The following is a 22,379-nucleotide window of genomic DNA, read 5'->3' as shown; positions in this document are numbered from 1 at the left end:
TCCAACTTGTGTAAGGGTATGCTGACTTTACTAGCAAGAAACAGACTTTAAAAGGTGTTTGAATAAAAAAAAAAAAGCAATACATACTGTTCTGAATTACCATTTGAGATAATTTAGGTGTTAGATTTCTAGAGATGCAAAATATTTTTGCTGAAATATCTTCATCTTGATAAAAAGAAAATATCCACTGTTGGATTTGAATCAAACTTTTATAGTGCCAGAATTATTTCAATAAATACAACAATTTTCACAGTTGCCATAATTGATCATTTGAAATCAATTACATTAACAAATCACTCTATAAAACAATATCCGATTGGGCCTATTGAAAATCACAGCATTATCCTTGCAGACAATTTTTTCTAAGTAGTTTTGATGTTACAACAATAATTATAAATATTATTTTAAATATTAACAATATCAACGTGAACAGTTCCTAAAGATCGAGTAAATTCTAAGGCAAAATAATGTTAGAACATGCTATAGTACAGTGATTCACACCTTGACAAATTAGAATAAAACACACAAAGCTTCATTTACAGACTTTCTTGTCACAATCTTAAATATTACTCAGAGAATGTAATGTAGCTTCCATGATTTAAAAACAAACACAAGTCAAGTTCTTAAAAACCCATCTTTGCCCAGGTATATGGGTCTTTATGGATTATGGCTCTTGAAATGATGATTTTTTTTTAAAAAAAGTGGAACTAGCTGGAATGTTATACAGTTCACAATTATTAAACCATACAGCCCATTTTCCATTTCTATTCAAATATGGTTGAGCCTGCTTATATATTATTAATTATTTTGTGTTTTCTAATCAGTGTTAATTCCTGGTGAATGCCTGGACAAATCCCTGCATTTTTCAGGAAAGATTTCAGAAGTGGTTTGCCCTTGCCTACTTCCTAGGGCTAAGAGAGTGTAACTGGCCCAAAGTAATGTAGTTTATTTTGTGCCTAAGGCAAGACTAGAACTCACAGATTCTGGTGCCAAAATGTGCCTACAATATAATGATCATAAAATATATCCTTGGTTAATCTCCAAAAAATAAACTAGCTAGTATTTGGGTGGGAGACCACTAAAAAAATCTCAGATCTAGATTATTTAAGAAGAAAGCTTATAATTTGAAGACATAATAATACCAAGTTATTCCATGTGATATATTTCTATGATTGCCTATATACCATTCCATGTATGGAATGAAAAAAATCACTGGACAGAATGGAAAGCATTAATAGATTTAGCTGGTTTATGCTTATTTATTTTTTATTTTATGCAATTTATATGCTGCCCTATTTCCGAGGAGTCAGGGCGGCTCACAACGGTAAAATGCATAGTTCTTTATTAAACGATATAAAATTACAATCCAATTTAAAACAGTTTAAAATTCATTAAAAACCCCCCATCACTCCAGGCTACGGAACAACCAGGTCTTCGACTCGCGGTGGAATGAGCGAAGATCAGGGGCCATCCGGAGCTCCAAAGGAAGTTGATTCCAGAGGGTGGGTGCACCCACAGAGAAAGCTCTCCCCCTGGGGGTCGCCAGCCGACATTGTCTGGCCGATGGCACCCTGAGGAGGCCCTGTCTGTGGGAACGCACAGGGCGATTGGGGATTGTCGTTGGCTGCAGGGGGTCTGACAGGGCCTAGGCCATGAAGGGCTTTATAGGTGATAACCAGCACCTTGAACCTCACCCGAAGGGCAACCGGTAACCAATGCAAACCGCGCAGGAGGGGTGTAACATGGGAGTGTCGGGACACTTCCATCACAACCCATGCGGCCGCATTCTGCACCAGATGAAGCCTTCGAGTGGTTTTCAAGGGCAGCCCTAGGTAGAGAGTGTTGCAGTAGTCAAGACGGGAGGTGACCAGCGCATGAGTACGGTGCGTAGGGCATCTTGGTCCAAGTAAGGGTGCAACTGTCGCACAAGACAAACCTGGGCAAATGCCCTCCTGGTCACGGTCGTCACATGGTCTTCCAGAGACAATCGTGAATCCAGGAGGACACCCAAGTTGCGGGTCCTATCCACAGGGGGTAACACCTCATCCCCGATGGTCAACGATGGAATATCTCAATTGGAACAAGATGCTGGTACCCACAGCCACTCGTCTTGGCAGGGTTGAGTTGAAGCCTGTTCCTCCCCATCCAGGTCCGTACCACTTCCAGGCACTGGGACATCACGTTGAGGGCATCACTGGGCTGGTTTGGGGTGGATATAAAAAGCTGGGTATCATCAGCATATTGATGATACTGCACCCCAAAACCATGGATGATCTTCCCAAGCGGCTTCATATAGATGTTGAACAGGAGAGACAAGAGGACCGACCCCTGGGGCACCCCACAGTTGAGGGGCCTCATAGCCGACGTCTGCCCCCCTGCCAACACCGCTTGCGTATGGCCCGAGAGATAGGAGAACCACCATAAAACGGTGCCTCCCACTCCCAACCCCTCAAGCTGTCGCAGCAAGATACCATGGTCGATGGTATCTTATATCACAATAACACAAACTTCCAATATAGTACTTTTCCTGGTACTTACCATTCAGACACAAGTCATCTTTTTTTTAAAAAAAAAAATAGACAACCAATTATATTATGTTATTAGTTTTTTTTTTTAAAAAAACCTCCACTGATTAAAAAAATGATGACATCAGAACACAACACCACTATTATATTTTCTGTTAGGAATCTATTTGGTTAGCAGTTGCTGTACTGTAAGAACAGGCAACTATTCCTGTCCAACTAGGCAAAAGTCAAGCAGGATAAATAAATGTCTATAAATTGCTACTTTTGCTCACAAAAGTCTAAATGTGTGTATGGGATGGGAAGATGGGCTCTACTTATTACTGGGATGCAAATTGTAACACTCCTATCTGGGAACTAAAAGACTATGAAGGAAGAAGTTCATTATTCTACAGACCACTGAGAAGGACAGTATGGACTGACATGCAATAAATCTATTGTCGGTATTCTTCAAGCTGACCCACTGAGAATCCCTCCTCAAGAGGATAATTAATTCTGCATCTGCAATAATTCAGGTTAGACCATTCCTTGAGAATCCCTCCTCAAGGGGGTAATTAATTCTCCTTCTCCAATAAGTCAGACTAGATCATTCCTTTAATAGGAATTAAACTGCTGGTGGTATGATATTGGATATTATTATTATTATTATTATTATTATTATTATTATTATTATTATTATTTATTTATTTATTTATTTATTTATTTATTTATTAAATTTATATCCCGCCCTTCTCCCCGAAGGGACTCAGGGCGGTGAACAGCTGAGAATTAAAATAACATACAATATAAAAGTTAAAATAATTAAAAATAAATTAAATTAAACGGCCACACCAATTTAAAACCCCTAGCAATACAATTAAAAAAAAAACCCTAAAACCTATTCAGGCCAGGCCGGCTTGCTGAAATGTTTTCTCTAAGGATATGTTTTCTCTAAGGCCAGAAATATCAGATAGTGTTTCCTAATCTCTATTTTTCCTACTTTGAAATCACATTTTCTTAAGATTTGGACATTTAATCACAGTATGTAGCATAACAGAGCTTAAAGTACAGTTTCTTTGCTTAGGCCTTACAAAGACAAATTCCTTGAAAGATGATGATCTTTTAGCTCTTCAAGTTCTTTTGAAGAGACTGTCTGTCTAACTTGCTCTTTATTCTTACAGATGCCAGGATATGTGCAATGCGTGAATAATCAGCCAAGTAAAGCCAAATAGTATGACAAATAATAAGGCAATAAACAACAGTGTCGTAATTGCCGCTAGAGAGCAACATAGCTTATAGACTTACTTTAATTAAAGTATTTAGGCAAATAGAGAAAGTTTACCTGGTGTCAGAATTATTGCAAAACTAATGCCAGCTTTACTTGCAAAAAGACAATAATCCAGCACTGAGATTTTTTTTTTGTTTGTTAGAAGAGGTCCTTTTCCTTATAAATTATTTTCCATAAGAAGGGGTGTTTTGTTTTGTTTTTTATTCCGATTCGAATCAGTCTTGACTCCAGGCAACTACCTGGGCAAGTTCCTGCCTTTTTCTTGGAAAGATTTCAGAAATGATTTGCCATTGCCTGCTTCCTAAGGCTGACAGAGAGTGATTGGCTCAAGGCCACCTAAGCAAGACTAGAACTCTCACTCCCAGTTTCTAGCCTGATGTCTTAACCAACCACACCAAATTGGCTATCGATAAGGGTATGTGGAATTAAACATCCATGAACTTCTTAAAGTAAAATACAGACCTATTTCAAATAATTGGCTACTAAGATTGTTGAGGTTTTAGATCATCTTAAAGAACAGTCATACAGAAAACGCATCCTGACAATCCAGCTGGGACATAAGTATAGTTTCCCAAACCAAGCTTCTCCACCTGATCCTGAAATGGCTGTAGTTGGACCTCATGTGACAAAGATATAGACAGAAAACACAAGAACCAGAAAATCAAAACACACAATGAAACCATTTAGGTCATTGAATATAATACTATTTCTCAGTGTAAAGTTCAGTATAAAGCATCCAGAGAATGACTGTCTAGCCGCCATCTGAATACATCTAATGGAGGGGAACCCATCATGTCTTTAGGTAATTGGTGCATTGTAGAACTTCTCTAATTATTCAGAAGTTTTGAATAATAAGTTTGTCTTATTATTTATTGAGGCATTATACAAATTCTTAAATAAATATTTAACATTGAACTATGAGTTCTCTTATCTCTTGTAATAATACTTCTTTCCTTTTGCTATCCATCAATATGTTCTGCAGAATGATGTACTGTATATTATCTTACATCCCTGATTTTGGGAACAAAGATTCAAAGTTTTCATCATTCTAACGAGAGTTGGGCTAGAAATGCAATATCTGAAAAGTTTACCCTCCTGTGCTATCAAACTACATGTTAGCAGGCAAGGCAGAGAATCATAGGACAAAAAACTCATCAGGTGTGTCAAATCCCTAATATTCAAAAACCATGTGGGGAAAGCAGCACACGCTGACTTAAGCACTAAAGTATGGATGCTTTAATTAATCCAGGGTGAATTTAATTGCTTTAGCTAAGTGGAAATTGGGTTAAAAATGATGCAGAGCGTGCTGGGGTGTCTTAAAAATCATGACATATGAGTTGGATGAATCGATAAATTAAAAGTGCACAGATGTTTTAATTAAACCCAAAGAAGTTAACAAAGATCACCAGAGACTTTTAAGCCTATGATTAATTCAATTCATTTTAAATACCTGTAGAGATATGAGGATGCCTCCATTTTGAGTATTATAAAAATTCCCAATCAATAAGCGCTTAAGCTGCCCTGAATATTTTTTTAAATGACAGAAGGTGGTTCATTGAGTATAAGACCTTCCAGTACAGATAGGACAAAAGCAAGTTGTCAGCCCTGGAGGCCATCTTTTTCTTTGGATCTTCTGACACAAGTGATATGGAAGACAAATTTGGACAACTCAGTTACCTACAATGGTAATAACCAAGAAGAGAAGTAGTGATCTTGTGCAGAATATCATACTTATACAATGAATGTCTACTATTCCTGAATGCTTATCAGTTTCTGTTTGGTTGGTTTAAATCAAAATATTATAGAGTAGGCAGCATTTTCTTATGGATGAAGTTAGCAAAGGGACAGCATTTATTTTTAATTGTTGTATGGCAGTTATGATTGAGTTATAACCTTAAGATATATGCAATCTTTTTCTTACAACTTGAATATCTGGTATGGAAGGTATCATGAAACATAGGAAATGTAAACTTCCAGAACATAGTGGAGATAAAGCTTCTGTACTGTACAGTTGTTTTTAGTATATCACAATTTAGAAGTGAGATGCATTGATTAAACAGAATGATGTGATTCTTCAGTCTGATTCTTTTATCTTTGTCTGTTTTTCCCATAGATAGCCCTGGCAGCCTCAGCTGCCTTAGCCTGATTCAGCAGCATGGCACAAAATTGTTTCTTGGCTTGCTTCAGCTCTGGGCTACGATGCAACAAGAAGCTCCTTTGTATTGTTCTGCTGGGCTATGCTGGGTTTCCTGGAAAGCCCTTTGCATACAAAGCCCAGCCCCACCCTGACCCAGCAGCACAATCCAAAGAGGCATTTTTGTGGTGCAAAAGGCTTCCTGAGGTATCCCAACAGCACAGTGAAAAGGGCCTTTTCCTTGGTGCAAGGGGTTTCTGTGAAGGGCATCTGCAAAGGGGTGGGCTTTGCACTATGAAGGAGGAGGAGTGGGTTCCGCTACTACATAGGAGGAGGAGCTATTGGAAGCTATTACCTTCGCTATTGGTTCGGAACTGTGAGCTTGCGCATGGCACTTCTGCGCATGCGCAGAACGTCCGTGATGATGTCATGGCAGGTGGGTGGAGCCTCCCGCTGCCACCATTACCGGTTCGCCTGAACTGGGGTGAACCGGTAGAAACCCACCCTGTCTAGGAAACTCCAACAGTGTGGCACAGTTTTATTTTTTATTTTTTTTGTCAGTATGAAGGGTTTCTCTGAAGAAGTAGACTTTGTACCTTAAGCAACTTCTTGGGAAGAAGTCCTTCACAACATGCAGAAGTCCTTCGCAACATGAAGTTCAGCTGGGTCCAGCAGTTCAGTGAAAATCTGCAGTCACCCAAGCCCCAGGTCCCATTCACAGTTGCCCTCGCCACCCTGCACTGTGAAGCCCTGTGCTGCCCCAATGCTGTGCGATCTGACTGTCACTGTCTTTTTTCTCCCTCTGCTAATGTAACAAGCCTGCCCTGGCCCTTAATGAGGAAATCATGTGGGACCATCTTCTCTAAGTATTGAAAGAAAACCACAGTGTGTGGCCTTGGGAAGAAAGCCTTCTGCTGCCCCATAAAGCATCATGCCAGACATGTTTGATCAGCAGCAGGAGGAAAAAAACAGTGAAGGTCAGCTACGGTGTCAGGAGCTATGAAGTACAGGGAACTCAAAGGATATACTGTACTATAGGTAGAGGAGACAGATGTGGGAGGGAGCTGCAACACCTCTGCAGTCATAAGTGCAAAAGTCTATGGACATTCTCTGTCATCCAGATTATGGTTGTCCCAAAGGTGCTTTTTTCAAGAGGCAATTAGACTTCCTGATTTTTCTTTGAAGACATTTAGCTTCTCATCCAAGAAGCTTCTTCAGCTCTCTCAGAGCTCTCTGAACTGAAGAAGCTTCTTGGATGAGAAGCTAAATGTCTTCAAAGAAAAACAGGAACGTCCAGTTGCCTCTTGAAAAAAAGCACCTTTGGGAAAGTGCAAATGGTTGCCAAGTACCTAAATTTTGAACATGGGAGTGCTGCAGTGGCCCTAATTTCAGGCACCAATTGCTTGTTCAAAATTGACATAACTTTGATCACTGAATAAACGGTTGTAAGTCAAGGCCTGGAAAGCAGTACAATAGAACTTTCTCTGGATGTTATTACAGCACATTCAATTAAATGAGGATGATGGACAGGAGAAATCCAGGCTAACATTTTTACTGTGCTTTGTGTTTGCTTGGTTTAGAAGCAGCAAACTCCGCATGCAATGAAGAAAGATTTCTGGTGAGTGCCATAGCAATGTCCCTTATGAAAGGGATGGTGTTTAAAGTGGAGATCAGTGGCTGGATCCTGGGTGGAGAAATCTCTCCAGAAACTCCATGTGCACTCTGGACAGCTGCTCTTTATAAGCAGATGGCAAAAAGCAGACTTTGCAGGTGGCTTATGAGTTGAGCAACTGGGAGACAAGGGATACAATCTAAGCTCACAGTCATAACACAAAATGGACCAAAAGCTCGGCCAAGCCTCATTCCTTAATCAACTTTGTGGTTATTTTTTACTGCTTTGTAAATATCAAGACCCTTTGGAGCTGTCAGTTTTTATTGCATCCACCAAGTGATTTTACTTCTTAAAGAAAGAAGTTTTAAATACGATTTTAAGGACTTGGAAGAATAAACAGCAAAAGGGTGCCTTAGAGTGCTTATTCTGGAAAGTTAAAAATTGACTAAGGATCGAGATAGATTTGGAATAAAAGAATGAAATTAATTATAAAAAATTCTTCCCATGGGAAACTGAGATTGTGTAAGTTCTTTGAAAAAACACATAATTGCTATGAAAAGTTTTTTTTTCCTATGATTTAGAATAAACTATAGAGAAAGTTGCATGTGAAAAGCAAGCTAATCACTACCTTTTGCACAGTCTGCTCCATGGTAGCCAGGAAAACAATGACAGATTCCGGATACGCATTCGCCATTCCCATGACAATTGCGTGGACAGTCCTGTACAGAATCTGAAAAACAGACATCACTTGATTTGTCAATTATTCCTCCAGGTAACATTGCTTTTGATCTTCATGCCTCTAATGAAATGTCAACATCTGAAATTCACATCACAATAATTAGAAATGGCCCGAACAAAGAAGAAAATCTTAACACTTCTTAAGAGTACATTTTCTAAATATTACTAAAGACTTTGTCTGTTTTGCTTTTGCTTTTTTGGTCGAGTAGCTATTTCTCCTCTGTGGGGAAAAGAAAAAGAATTTACTGCACTTGAAGGCATTTAGCAGCCCTATTTTCCATTTGAGGAAATGCAGAGGCAGAAAGGTCCCCTCTGTAATATAATGAGTCCAAATCGCACATTCACAGCTAGGGGTCTCTTGTACTAATGATTAGAATGAGTCATTGTATTTTGGTAAGCGGCTGCAATTGTGTATTATGACTCAGAAGGGAGTCTCCTATATATGGTGTGATTTCTTTTTATATTGTATGTAGCTTTCCCATATAGTAATTACTTATAGCCAGACAATAATTCCGTATGAACAAAACATGCTAAAGTGGCAGCTTTAAACCATGTTTTCTATAATCTCTGCACTGGAAACAACCACAATTACTGCAGCATCAGTCTGTGTTATTAATACTTTTGCTTTTATTTTGTCTGTGCATCTTCACTGATACATGTGTGGCAAAGAAAATCAATATGCTGAGAAAAGTCAGAGAGCTACAGTAAATGTCTCTTTATAAGCTTTGAGATCCTTTAACACCTGAAAAGGAACAGAAATCTGCTTCCTCTTATGCATAGCTGGTGCATCAAACGGTGTATCTCAGACATAATGGAAAGGTCCAAGGATTTCTTTCCAAGGAAACCAAGCTCTGATGAAATACTGGCATCTTTGATATCTTTCACTATTCAAAAATAACTTTCGTGGTTTAATGTTTCTCAGATAGCTTACCTTCTTTTTCTTCTATATCTATATCTATATCTATATCTATATCTATATCTATATATCTATCTACCTACCTACATCTATATATCTATATCTATATCTATATCTATATCTATATCTATATCTATATCTATATCTATATCTATATCTATCTATCTATCTATCTATCTATCTATCTATCTATCTATCTATCTATCTATCTATCCATGAATACAGGGACGCGGTGGCTCAGTGGCTAAGACTGAGCTTGTCGATCAAAAGGTCGGTAGTTCAGCGGTTCAACTCCCTAATGCCGCGTAACGGGGTGAGCTCCCGTTACTTGTCCCAGCTTCTGCCAACCTAGCAGTTCAAAAGCACGTAATAGATGCAAGTAGAAAAATAGGGACCACCTTTGGTGGGAAAGTACAGCGTTCCGTGCGCCTTTGTCATTTAGTCATGCCAGCCACATGACCATGGAGACGTCTTCGGACAGCGCTGGCTCTTAGGCTTTGAAACAGAGATGAGCACCGCCCTGTAGAGTTGGGAATAACTAGCATATATGTGCGAGGGGAACTTTAACCTTTACCTTTATACATGAATATTTTGCACCATCTGTTTGTTTTGCATAGATCAGGCCCTCTACTAAAAGAAAAAGAATTTCTGTGGCCTCACATTTCATGCCCAGACATTGTCAAGCTTCTTTCAAACACACAACAAACTACACAGTTATACTTCCAAGGGCACAAAAGTTCTTATAATTACATTTAGTTTACAAAAGCTAATGAAGCCGTTCTGTAAGAATTCCAGTGACCATTGTACTGAAACTAATTTTTGTGACTTTTTATCCTGCCAACTTGGTGTTATAGACTTGAGACCACGTCCTTTAAAGAGGGAGCAATAATAATAATTTAAAAAATGAAGTAGGTATACTGAAAATTATATATTTTAGGAATGTATATTGCTTTGTCTCTATAAACACATACTGTATTTTTTGGAGTATAAGATGCACCTTTTTCCCCCCAAAAAGAGGGTGAAAATATAGGTGCGTCTTATACTCCGAATGTAGCCCCGCCCAGCTTCTCAAACGGACGTTTCAGAGGCTGAAAAAAGCATCAGAAATGAAGCTTCAGAAAAGAAGCCCCCAAACAGAGCTTCAGAAAAAAAGCCTCCAAACAGAGCTTCAGAAAAGAACCCACCAAACAGAGCTTCAGAGGCTTTTTTTCTGAAGCTCTGTTTCGGAGGTTGTCAGAGGCAGGAAAAAAAGTTTTTTCTGAAACAGAGTTTCAGAAGTTTCAGAGGCAGAAAAAAAAGCAAAAAAAAAAAAAAGCAAGGCACAGAGCTCACAACCAAGGCACCTGTTGCTAAAATTCACCTCTGGGAACAGCTGACTGGGGGTATTCTGGGAGGCTGATCCACCTGCCAATCAGCTTTTTTCTTATTTTCCTCCCAAAAAACTAAGGCGCGTCTTATACTCCGGTGCGTCTTATACTCCGAAAAATACAGTAATCATAGGTATAGAAGGAAAAGTAGAAGGAAAAGAATACCGTAGTTTTTGCTCAGAGTGACTCACAATAATTATCAGTATTTTTACATTAATAATAAAAAATGATAATGGAAGGAAAAAACTTTTAAGTTAATTAATTTATAAAATTATAAACATTTTCTAGTTTATATATATATATATATATATATATATATATATATATCAGTATTTCTGTATTTTTATATGTATTTAGCTAAAGAATAACATCTTTTGATATTTGTTCTTTTACTTAATATTGCTCAGTATTTCAAATCTCTATATATGGCTTGATGGTGAAGGTATTAGATATGTGTCAAAGGACCTCTGAACTGAATAAAATACTGTACTTTTCTTCCTTTTCAGGCAATTACTATCATTGTGCCATCAAGAAGTCTACCTAACTATTATACCTATTACTTTGGACTTGCTCATAAACTGTGACTCTGTTCCTAACAACACTTTCCAATATTAGCTCCATGGAAGGAAATGTTGCAATTTTAAAATTTTGCATTTCTAGCAGGTTGCTGATTATCTGAATATATGAAAGTATTGAGACAAGGGCTGGATTGTATATATTTCAAGATGTACGATTTACATGGGTATACAATTCTTATACTATCCTATCTCTTGATTATTCTAAGTCAAGGTAGTTTCACTATTGCAATATTTCAAAAAACCAAACTTCTATGAATTGCTAGCAACATATCTATTTTATTTTATTATTGTATTTTATTCTGTTTATTTTTTATTTTTATCCTGCCTTTCATTATTTTTTTTATAAATAATACTAGTACTAAATAATACATCATCATCATCATCATCATCATCATCATCATCATCATCATCATTATTATTATTATTATTATTATTATTATTATTATTATTATTATTATTATTAGTATTATTAGTATTATTAATTGAATTTGTATACCGCCCTACTCCCGAAGGACTCAGGGCGGTAACAGCCGAATAAAATACATATAATATAAATGTTAAAAAACCATTAACATACAATTAAATAATTGGCCCGGAAAACAAAATTTAAAACACCCCAAATTCATAAGACAAGTTTAAAATTTAAAATTTTTTTAAAAAAAATATTTATTTTTTAAATTTAAAATAGAGGTTAGGCCAGGCCGGCCTGCTGAAATGTTCTTTTTTCCTCCTATTTTCCCCACAACAGCTCTGGGTTGGGCTGAGAGAAAATGACCAGACTAAGTTCACCCAGCCGGCTTTTATGCCTAAAGTGGGACTGAATTCATAATCTCCCAGTTTCTAGCCTGGTGCCTTAACCACTAGACCAAGCTGCCCAGTGCTATAAAAGATTAAAATGAAATTGGTTAATGCTATAAAATATTCTTCTAGATATTGCCAATATTAAAGAGTTTAAAAGCTAAGGGAGAACATATTTAATATAACACAATATTCCCCAGAGTTTATCAGAGCTGAAATCCAGCTAGAGGTTAGCAAAATCACTATGCCTGTTTGAAACGAAGGCCCACCAAGGTTGAATAAGATATGTTTGAATGGTAGCACATAATTTAATAATGTTTTATAGCCAAGAGTGCACAGCTATGGCATACTTACCCAATATGACAGTACTGAACGAAACCACTTCTTTATCTTTGCCATCATTGTAAAAAGCAAGGTGCCACAGCCCCACATCCAAATATTGAACAAATACAGCTTCATTCTGAACTAGCGTCTGGATACTTCGACGCTCACGAGGAGACTCCACAACACTCCATTTCTCTTTTCCATCTAAACGTTCCATAAAATCATACTATGGGAGAGAAGAAAAGAAAAAAAAATACACTTGCTATACTTACATTGCATAAAGTATGACACAAATGTATTAGAATGCTTATTTGCAGTGGAAAAAAATATGATGCTTAGGATTTATTTATTCATTTTTTTTTAGAACAGGCGGCATTGTTGAAGGACTAAATCTTCACAGGGTTTAAACCCAGTAACTTGGTCTCTTTCCCTCTCCTACTCATATTGACCAGAGATCCTACACTAGTTGTACAGAATACAGAATAACAAAATTGGAAGGGATCTTAAAGTTCATCTAGTCCAATCCCCTGTCAATCAGGAGACTCTATACCATTTCAGACAAATGGATGTCCATCTCTTCTTAAAAACCTCCGATAATGGAGTCCCACAACTTCTGGTGGAAGCTGTTCCACTGATTAATTGGTTTCAACCAGGAAATTTCTCTTTACTTCTAGGTTGGATCTCTCTTTGATAAGCTTCCATCCATTACTTCTTGTCCTTCCCTTAGGTGCTTTGGAAAGTAAGCCAATCCCTTCTTTGCATTTTTTGATAAAATGACAAAATTAGTGGACCAGAGGAATACTGTCAATATAATTTACTTGGACTTCAGTAAGGCATTTGATAAAGTAGACCATAACCTACTACTAGATAAAGTAGAAAAATGTAGGTTAGACAGCATCATCACCAGATGGATGGATACATAACTGGCTGACCAACAGCACTCAGTGTGTAATCCTCAATGGAACTGCATCTACATGGAAGAAAGTATGCAATGGAGTACCCCAAGGCTCTGTTTTAGGCCCAGTATTCTTCAACATCTTCATCAAGGGATAGATGGGGGACTCATCAAATTTGCAGATGATACCAAACTGGCAGGAATAGCCAACACTCCAGAAGATAGGCTTAAGATACAGAAGGATCTTGACAAACTTGAACATTGGGCACTATCTAACAAAATGAAATTCAGTGGTGAAAAAAGTAAGGTTCTACATTTAGGCAAGAAAAACAAAATGCACAGGTACAGTATATGTGGTACCTTGCTCAATAGTAGTAACTGTGAGAGGGATCTTGGAGTCCTAGTGGACAACCATTTAAATATGAGCCAGCAGTGTGCAGCAGCTGCCAAAAAAGCCAACACAGTTCTAGGCTGCATAAACAGAGGCATAGAATCAAGATCATGTGAAGTGTTAATACCATTTTATAATGCCTTGGTAAGGCCCCACTTGGAATTCTGCATTCAGTTTGGGTTGCCACGTTGTAAAAAAGATGTTGAGACTTTAAAAAGAGTGCAGAGAAGAGCAACGAAGATGATTAGGGGACTGGAGGCTAAAACATATGAAGAATATGCAGGAACTGGGTATGTCTAGTTTAATGAAAAGAAGGACTGGGGAGACATGATAGCAGTGTTCTAATATCTCAGGGGTTGCCACAAAGAAGAGGGAGTCAAACTATTGTCCAAAGCACCTGAGGGTAGAACAAGAAGCAATGGGTGGAAACTAATCAAGGAGAGAAGCAACTTAGAACTAAGGAGAAATTTCCTGACAGAACAATTAATCAGTGGAACAACTTGCCTCCAGAAGTTCTGAATGCTCCAACACTGGAAGTTTTTAAAAAGATGTTGGATAACCATTTTCTGAAGTGGTGTAGGGTTTCCTGCTTAAGCAGGGGATTGGACTAGAAGACCTCCAAGGTCCCTTCCAACTCTGTTATTCTATTCTATTCTATTCTATTCTATTCTATTCTATTCTATTCTATTCTATTCTATTCTATTCTATTCTATTCTATTCTATTCTATTCTATTCTATTCTTCTTTGTGGCAGCCGCTCAAATATTGGAAGGCTGCTATCATGTCAGCCCTAGGTCTTCTCTTTGTTAGGACTAGGTACATTCAGTTCCCTCAATCAAAATAGAGCAAAGAAATTATATTCCTCCATCAATGGAGGCAAGCAGGAATTATTGCATTAACAAAGCACAGTCTGTTTTCTGAAGAGCAAAGATGTCTTATTTTTACAATGTTAGTTTCATATAGTTTCTTAACTATACCTGATTATTAAATATATAATGCTTAGTTTTAGGCCTAAGTCTAAAGTTTCCATACTGATTTATACAATTAGTATAATGTGCTTAAATAGACAATTGTGTCAAGAATGAAAATCAAGTAGGATTCTTCTGGGAGAAAAACAATTCCCAGCATTCCAGCCAATTCAGTCCAAATGAAAGATTTGCATATGTACATTCACACTTAAAAATGACAGGTTTTTCTGCCATCTGGCCAGTAATTATTTTTCCAAGTTATCTATCCCATTAATTTAAAAAACAATTTTAAATGCAGATGACTTATATTCAGTATATTCAGTGAAAAAAACTGAGCAGAAAATGCATTCCAGTCTAGGTAGCAAGGCATTTTTATGGAAAGTAGATAGAGTTCAATATAGCATCACCTGCCCTTTCTCTACCGCATTGAAAATTTGGACATGCCTACATCACATCTGTTTATTACTTCTCTGTGCATTAATTTTTGCAAATATAGTAATAGTGTTTACTACTTGACACACAATCAATACATTCATAAATATATGCTATTCATAAAAAGCATACAAACTTTTCCATTGTAGCAAGGCCTTAATATAACCACAGATGTTATTTAAACATATCTGTCAGGAGGAAAGGAAGGAGTTAAAGACATAGACATATACTTCTGCAATATTTTTTGATTGGGATAACGTATTTGGAAGACTCCCGTTCCCCTGCCTCTCAGAGTTTATTGCTCTTTAGGTGGTTTGTGTACTGAGGGTCAACATGGAACAATGTAGGAATAAAACTTGACATTTTTCACTGATAGCATGCTGCTCTGCTTGGATAGTGTTGATAGACTCTTCTGGTCTTCTGCATGTGATACTGATTCTGTCCCTCAGACAGCAGGCAGGCTCAGCAGTTGGCCAGATCGAAGGAGGAACATGCAGAGGTGCTAAAATGATTTGAACTGGCTGAAGCTACAGGGACCTGGTCTTACCCCATGGCAGCAATTGTGTCCAAGAAGATGCAGGAAGCTTTCAGTGCACTGCACTTTCAACTATACCGCTGCTAAAAAGACAACTCATTAGAGCTGACTTATTGAAAAAGACTGCTTAATTCATATGTGCGTAGAACCCCAGGAACAAGAGAACTGCTGACAGAATGCCCTGTGCACTTTTTATCTTTTTCACACTGAGATGTCTAATCCACAGCTTTTATTTCCTTCCTATTATTCCCAACAGGCAGTAGGCAACTGGATGGATAGCCGACATGGATAGTGAAGAGGTTGGCTTACATGGAAGATAAAACAATCTCCCAATCTCAAATGATTCCAAAACAGTGAATGTGGGGAACGACTTTGCAAACTGAAGTGAGATAATGGAGGATATTGATCATGTTCAGTATTAAGAACTGGAAATAAAAATTCAGGCATCTTATATCTGCATTAAATATGATGACAACATGAAAGAGGGGTATCGGTTCTTTCTGAAAAATTAATGTTCCTTTTCAAATTGTATCATTCCCTTTATTAATATGATCCAGTTCTCAGACATTTTTATACAACTGTGGTGAAGTATCACAATGAATGTCAAAGTTTAAGATTAAAGAAAAATATATTTTACAATGGCCATCTAACCATTAAATTTAGATGCTGAATGAAATGGAGATGTGGAGGATGTTTCTTTTGTTCCACAATATAGGAAATACAGTGAGAAATGGCTTTAGATTGGACACATAACTGTATGAGGCTCTGCAGGTGTGACCTTATCCAGTGGTGGGATTCGGCCAGTTCGCACCACTTCGGGAGAACCGGTTGTTAACTTTCTGAGCAATTTGGCAAACTGGTTGTTGAAAGAAATCATTAGGGAAGAGAACTGGTTGTTAAATTACTTGAATCCCACCACTGATCTTATCTCATTTTAGAAGTGAATATCAAAATTCAGAGGTTTTACATTAGGTATCAGGGGTTCAGGGTTCAACAGATTTTTTTTTTTTTTGTATTGTCACTAAGAAGTATTTTCCTTTATTTTATGTACCTCAATTAAAAAATTTTGAGGAACTTCATCTGGGAGAAATTTTATGACATCTAGATCTGACACTGTTCTGTGAATTAGAATCCCTGAGAATGTGTATTTTTCCAAATTTTGCAATGCAATTCTCAGGTTAAAAAAAGAAAAAGAAAACTAATGTAAATATATTAGTGAAAAATTCACATAAAAAAAAAATGAGAAACAGGTATACATTGGGAAACATATATACCAAAATAAATGTGAATTTACAGACTTAACTGTTTCTCTACTCATTTGTGGTAATAAATGTCCAGGCCCTACTTTTATTTTATTTGTCATACTTTGTTTTTATAATGCTTAATACCTGATAAAGGTTGGAGTTTATAACAAGTTGGATACTTGCTTTGCCTCTGAATGGTACAGCCTACTACCAGTTTTTGAATCCACCCTGAACATTACAGGGTCTCATCCGTTCAAGAGTAGCTTTATCTTTCTGTAGCCAATTTTTCTGGTATGAAAAAAATACAGAAGGATGAAAAAGAACACTACAGATGATTACAAATAGAAAATATCCAGTATTTTTTAGAAAGAACGTGCTTCTTCTTGACTTCATTAGTAGAGAAATTCTTCGTAGCTTTGCCTTAGACAAAAGTTACAAAAGGAAAACAAGATTTACATGGGGTTATATATTTGGGTAGGGGGCATGATGGTTCAGTGGTTAAAGATGCTGAGCTTGTCAGCTGGAGAGCTGACAGCCCAGGTTCGAGACCCGAGCTTTGTGCAACAGGGTGAGTTCCCATTACTCAGGAGCTCCAGCTCCTGTCCACCTGGTAGTTTGAAAGCATGCAAATACAAGTAGATTAATAGGTATCACTTTGGTGAGAAGGTAACAGCATTCTATGTGCCCTTGGAGTATAACCATGCTGGCCATATAACCATGGAAATTGTCTTTGAACAACATTAGTTCCCTTGGCCAAAAAAAGGAGATGAGCACCATGTCCTAGACTTGGACATGACTGACAGGGAAACCTTTACCTTTATATATTTGGTAAGCAGTTTAGCATAAAAACTGCTTTGCTGTATTGCTAGTCTCAAACATAGGAAAAAAATCATTGGATAGGCTACCCCGGAATGGTTAATCCATTGGCAGTTACAATGCATGACTCTATTTTTTTTAAAAACCGTCTATGCTCTATATCTGAACCTTACATGAAAACTAGATTGCCCTCTAAGTAAACTCCAAACCCTCTTTCTACCTTATGTGCTTTTTTGTATTTCTTCCTCAAATATTATAGTATTGAATGCACTAGTTTATTGAACATTAAAAAAATCTTGCAATGTATCCAATGCTAAGTGAAAGTATTTAGAACTTTCAGTTGCTTTATTTATTATAGGAGAATCACAACATCAAAAAGTAGGAATGAGCTGAATTTTTATCCCTCGAGGAGATGTATAAACTTTAGCTAATGAATTCAATAAAAAGGTGCTTTGTCTTTATTGTTAAAGTAAACCAGCTACAGACAGAATTCAAGGTCTGATTTTGCTTCACCACCTGTCTGGCTGGCTCATTACTTTACATTTCTCTGTTCTATTCTATTGAACTTCTGATATAACTTCTTTATAATGGACTGTTTTTACAAAATGTTCTTGGTGAAAATGTCAGTTTCCCCCTAAAGTCAGGCATAAATGGATAAAAGTGAGAGATGTAGACCACACAGTGAAAGATTGTAACTTCATCTCTGAAACCAGAAACAAGCTGTATGCTCTATTGACATGGAGAATAGATCTTTGAATATATTGCTAATCAGTTCTTACAACTTAAATTAAGTTTCTTTCAAATCTGACTTGGGAAGACTGACTTTATTTCCTTTTTATTTAATTTCCTACAACTCTTCAGTAAAAGTGTATCTGTCATCAAAAATCATGTGCTGGAAACAAAAAGATAAAAATATATATGAAGCTGCTAGATGATGGAATTAGATTTAGAAATTGATTTAAGTTGATGATGTTTCTTCTATTATTTTGGAAGGACTTTTTAAAAAATCTACCTACCCACCCACCCACCTACCTACCTACCTACTTATCTAGTACTCTCAAAATTTTAAGTTGTATTTTCTTTCCAACCAAACAAAATTCCAAGTTTACTCCAAATTCAAAGTTATTTATAAATTGATAAAAGTTTTCAGTACATAATTCAACATTATGGAAACATCTTTAATGTGGTTACTTAGTTGTTAAGCCTTAAGAGTTTTTGTGTCATTAGGCTTCCTTTCATCTAGCTTGTAGTAATGTTCATGAAGGGAACCAGTGTATGTGTGTGTGTTAGATAAGGTAAGTTATCATCTTTTCTAGAGGACATAAATATAGCTAGTTAAATTTCTCACTTGCTTTGCTTTGATTATAAAAATATGTTAATATCCCTGAGATATTAAAAATTCCATGTCCCTTTATTTTACAGCTTTGACTTGTTCCTAAAATGTATCTTGCTTCATTGGTGGTGGGGAGAATAGGATAAAAGGGGAAAGAAGACGGCGAGAATAATCAGTAACTACTTCTATGATTGTTTATATCACTGTTGTGTGTCTAGAACCCTTCATGAGCAGCTTCTTATCATAGAAGCAAGTACAATCAAACCTAGAGTTCTCAGACTCTCAAGCTGAAGCCGCATGCCCCATGTTTTGATTAAGGGATGAATAATTCATCTATAAGTTATTGGGGGTTGCATTTTCTATGTTTATGTCTTCTTCATGCCACACTTAATAGGCTGTACTGCTATTTAATTTCTTGGATGTTTGTGGAATTGGTGTCAAACAATCATTTATAAATGTGTGGAATGCGATGTAGCATTTTAAAATAATTCAGGTTACTAAAAGGCATCTCAAACTTTTATAATATTTAACTTTGAGGTATTGCAAGTCCCAGGTAAACTTTTAAAATGAGAGGACAGATAAAATATAATTTGTTGTTGTTATTGCTTTCGTTGAAGGTATGTCACATCTCTAAAGAATAGTTATAATTTTTGTTTAGTAAAAGCATTTATCACCTTTTAGCATATTCTATTTTCTCTTTTGACAATACTCTTCATTCTTCTATTATGCAAAGATTCATAGGAAAATTGTCTTTCTTTCTAATGACAAACATACTGTTTTAACTTTATAAATTTGCTCTGCTATTAATGGAGGACATGTTTAGGTCACCCATTTCCAGATGTGTATACTACTTCCAGATGTGTTGTACTACTTCCGTGAGAAGTAGGAATTTTACAATGTATACTCCAGTATTTTTTGGAGTTACAAGGTAAACTAGTTAAATCAAAATAACAATATGTAAGTTATTTTTACTTCCTGCATTTAAGTTTACAATGGGAACATATTATACTTTTAAGGAAGCTCATTCCTGTAAACAATATAAATTTCTGCCAAGTAATTTTAAATAAGTCATGATTTTATTCATAAATGTCTGATCTGAAGGTTATATACTGAAGTACCCATCCACCAGTCATTTGACACTTAACATGACAACCTAAACAAGTTTACTTTTAATACTTGTTTTGCATTATGGAAGTTAAAACTCTGCCATATGATAAGAGATTGCACTGATAATGTCACTGAAACTGAGTGTAATTTAGAGTTAAATTGATATACTAAAATCTCAATAAGTTTATAAAGCAAATGAACACTTTTGGTTCACCCCTTTTCCCCTTAGCCTTTAGTCGTAATTAGGATAATAGAAAGAGTAGCTTACTTTGGCAAAGTAGTTCCATCTCCTTGAGTGTAACATTACATAGGAAAGGCGGATTAATATTGCATTGATTAGGCACTACTAATATATTTTTGTATTAATTTTTATCAGATTTTCTACTCTTTTTCATTTGGACTATTTTGTTGATGAACATACTTGTCTTTGCTTGGACATGAATGTTTAATAGAGATAAGAGTCCTCAGGCATCTAAACATTCAACTAATTTTCAGTTCAACAGATAAAAAATGGAACAAGCTTAAGAGTAATTTACTGAAGCATGTTAGGTATTTTACCACCAGAGAATACTGTAACTCACAGAGCTATCAAACTTTTTTTTTTTAGCTTTTAATATGTCACTCAAGGTAGCATTTCTGAAGGGTTGCTATCCCTTTGATACATCATTCCCTATCCACAGAACTGTTCCTAAACAGGCCAACAGCTCCATCAATTTGACTGACTAGGCACTTGAAATATTTGCTAAAGACTTACGGAGAAGCTTCAAACTCATTGGGGTTTTCAGACAGGAACTGTGTCTTCATATTCTCAGGTTAATCATGTACCTAATTTTCTGATTATTGACTTGTTCTCTCAAAGGATTTTAACTTGCTTTGGCTTATCTGCATTAATCAGTGAGGAACTGTCAAGCTTTACATTCCTTTGCCAAATCAAAATTTTAAACTGTGGGAACATGGCATTTTCATTTTTAACTTTAGGATGCTACCTAATGTCAATTCTAGATTATGAATATAAATCTCGCAAGTCATAAAGAAAAGCATTTAATGCTACTTTTATTCTGGGATAGAACAGGCTGTTCCTAGCAGCACATTAAGTAATCAATAGATGCTGCCACGTAGCGTTATCCTGTTGTCAAGGTTTATAGCTGCTCAGAAAGCTAGTGCATATTTTCTGGGCATATTGAAATTGGTGAGTATTATTAGCCAAAGCCAGAATAAAAGAAAGATTATTTTTTTGGGAAAAGCCAGGTCTGTGGACTCCTGTAGTGCAAGACTATAATTGGGAGTAAACTTAAGCAACAATTTGTGGATTCGAATACCAAATGCAGGAATAAAATCAAATCCCAGGTAGAATTTATGTTATGTACCTTTGCATTTTAACTAGGCTAATAGGATAGAATTGGGTGTTAATCTGGTAATATTCTCTCCAAATTTAGAACATCCTCCCAAACTTAAACTTGTATCTGTAAGAATATGATTACAAATGTACATATGGCAAAGCAGGTTGTAGATAATGCCTCACATATTTCACAAAAGCCCCCTTAAACCAGAAATAAATATTATGAGAGGCTGCTTTCTTCACTGGTAATTTCCCCCCTCCTTTTCACTTTCCAGTTAGGTCTCTTCTCCAACTCAGCACCTACCAGTTGTTGTGGGATAGCAATTACCAGACAAGCATGGGAATTCTAGGCCTTATTGTCCTACCCAATGTTCCAAAAAAACTGAAGGACACCAAATGGGAGAAAGCTAATAGAGAAAGAAGTGATTGTGATATTACTATCAGGATGAGGAAATGGCCCTCAATGTAATGGAGGTGTGAAAATTCATAGAATCTTTGCTAAACATAGGACAACTAATGGCCCTGTCCTAGAAATGGCCCTCAATGTAATGGAGGTGTGAAAATTCATAGAATCTTTGCTAAACATAGGACAAGTAATACAAATTCTCAGATTAAAAAGTTACAGTAGTTACAAAACAATCCCATTTTTTTTATCATCATCATCATCATCATCATCATCATCATCATCATCATCATCATCATCATCATCTTTTGGTCTTTTAAGCATCTTAGTACAATACCTGTACATGGGATGGTGGAAGTCCTCTTCTTATATAGACAGCAAAAAGTGCATCCTTCCCTAAAGAGATATTGAATTTCAGGAACTGTGGCTGTGCAATGTGAATTTGTGCTCGCCAGAATACTCCTTGTGGCACTTCTTGAGTGACCCTCCGTCCGACCTCTGCCTCCCCACTGTCAATGCTATTGTTTCGAGCGGCCCATGGTCCTGGAAGACAAGAGCCAATAAAACCATAGGACAATCAGAATCAAATAGATTTATTTTTAGCATTCCTATTTAAGATGAAACTGGGTAGCAAACCTATATGTCAATGCAAAGCGCATAG

The 22,379-nt window shown here is 36.7% G+C and overlaps 1 protein-coding gene across 6 annotated transcripts in view; it reads right to left on the bottom strand.

The window, feature by feature from the left end:
* The window catches only part of TENM2 (teneurin transmembrane protein 2), a 959,433-nt gene that overhangs the window by 171,957 nt on the left and 765,097 nt on the right, over window positions 1-22,379 (bottom strand). For all 6 annotated transcript variants that reach the window (XM_087887374.1, XM_034406200.3, XM_087887377.1 and 3 more), the window contains 3 exons: window positions 22,056-22,261; window positions 12,287-12,482; window positions 8,164-8,265 (listed from right to left, as the gene is read on the bottom strand). In XM_087887374.1, the coding sequence (XP_087743500.1) occupies window positions 8,164-8,265; window positions 12,287-12,482; window positions 22,056-22,261 (504 nt within the window). The remainder of the gene's footprint in view (window positions 1-8,163; window positions 8,266-12,286; window positions 12,483-22,055; window positions 22,262-22,379) is intronic.

Source organism: Pantherophis guttatus, chromosome 2 (assembly GCF_059756535.1).
Source record: "Pantherophis guttatus breed Tessera chromosome 2, ASM5975653v1, whole genome shotgun sequence".
Taxonomy (NCBI): domain Eukaryota; kingdom Metazoa; phylum Chordata; class Lepidosauria; order Squamata; family Colubridae; genus Pantherophis; species Pantherophis guttatus.
This window is presented reverse-complemented; position numbering and strand designations above follow the sequence as displayed.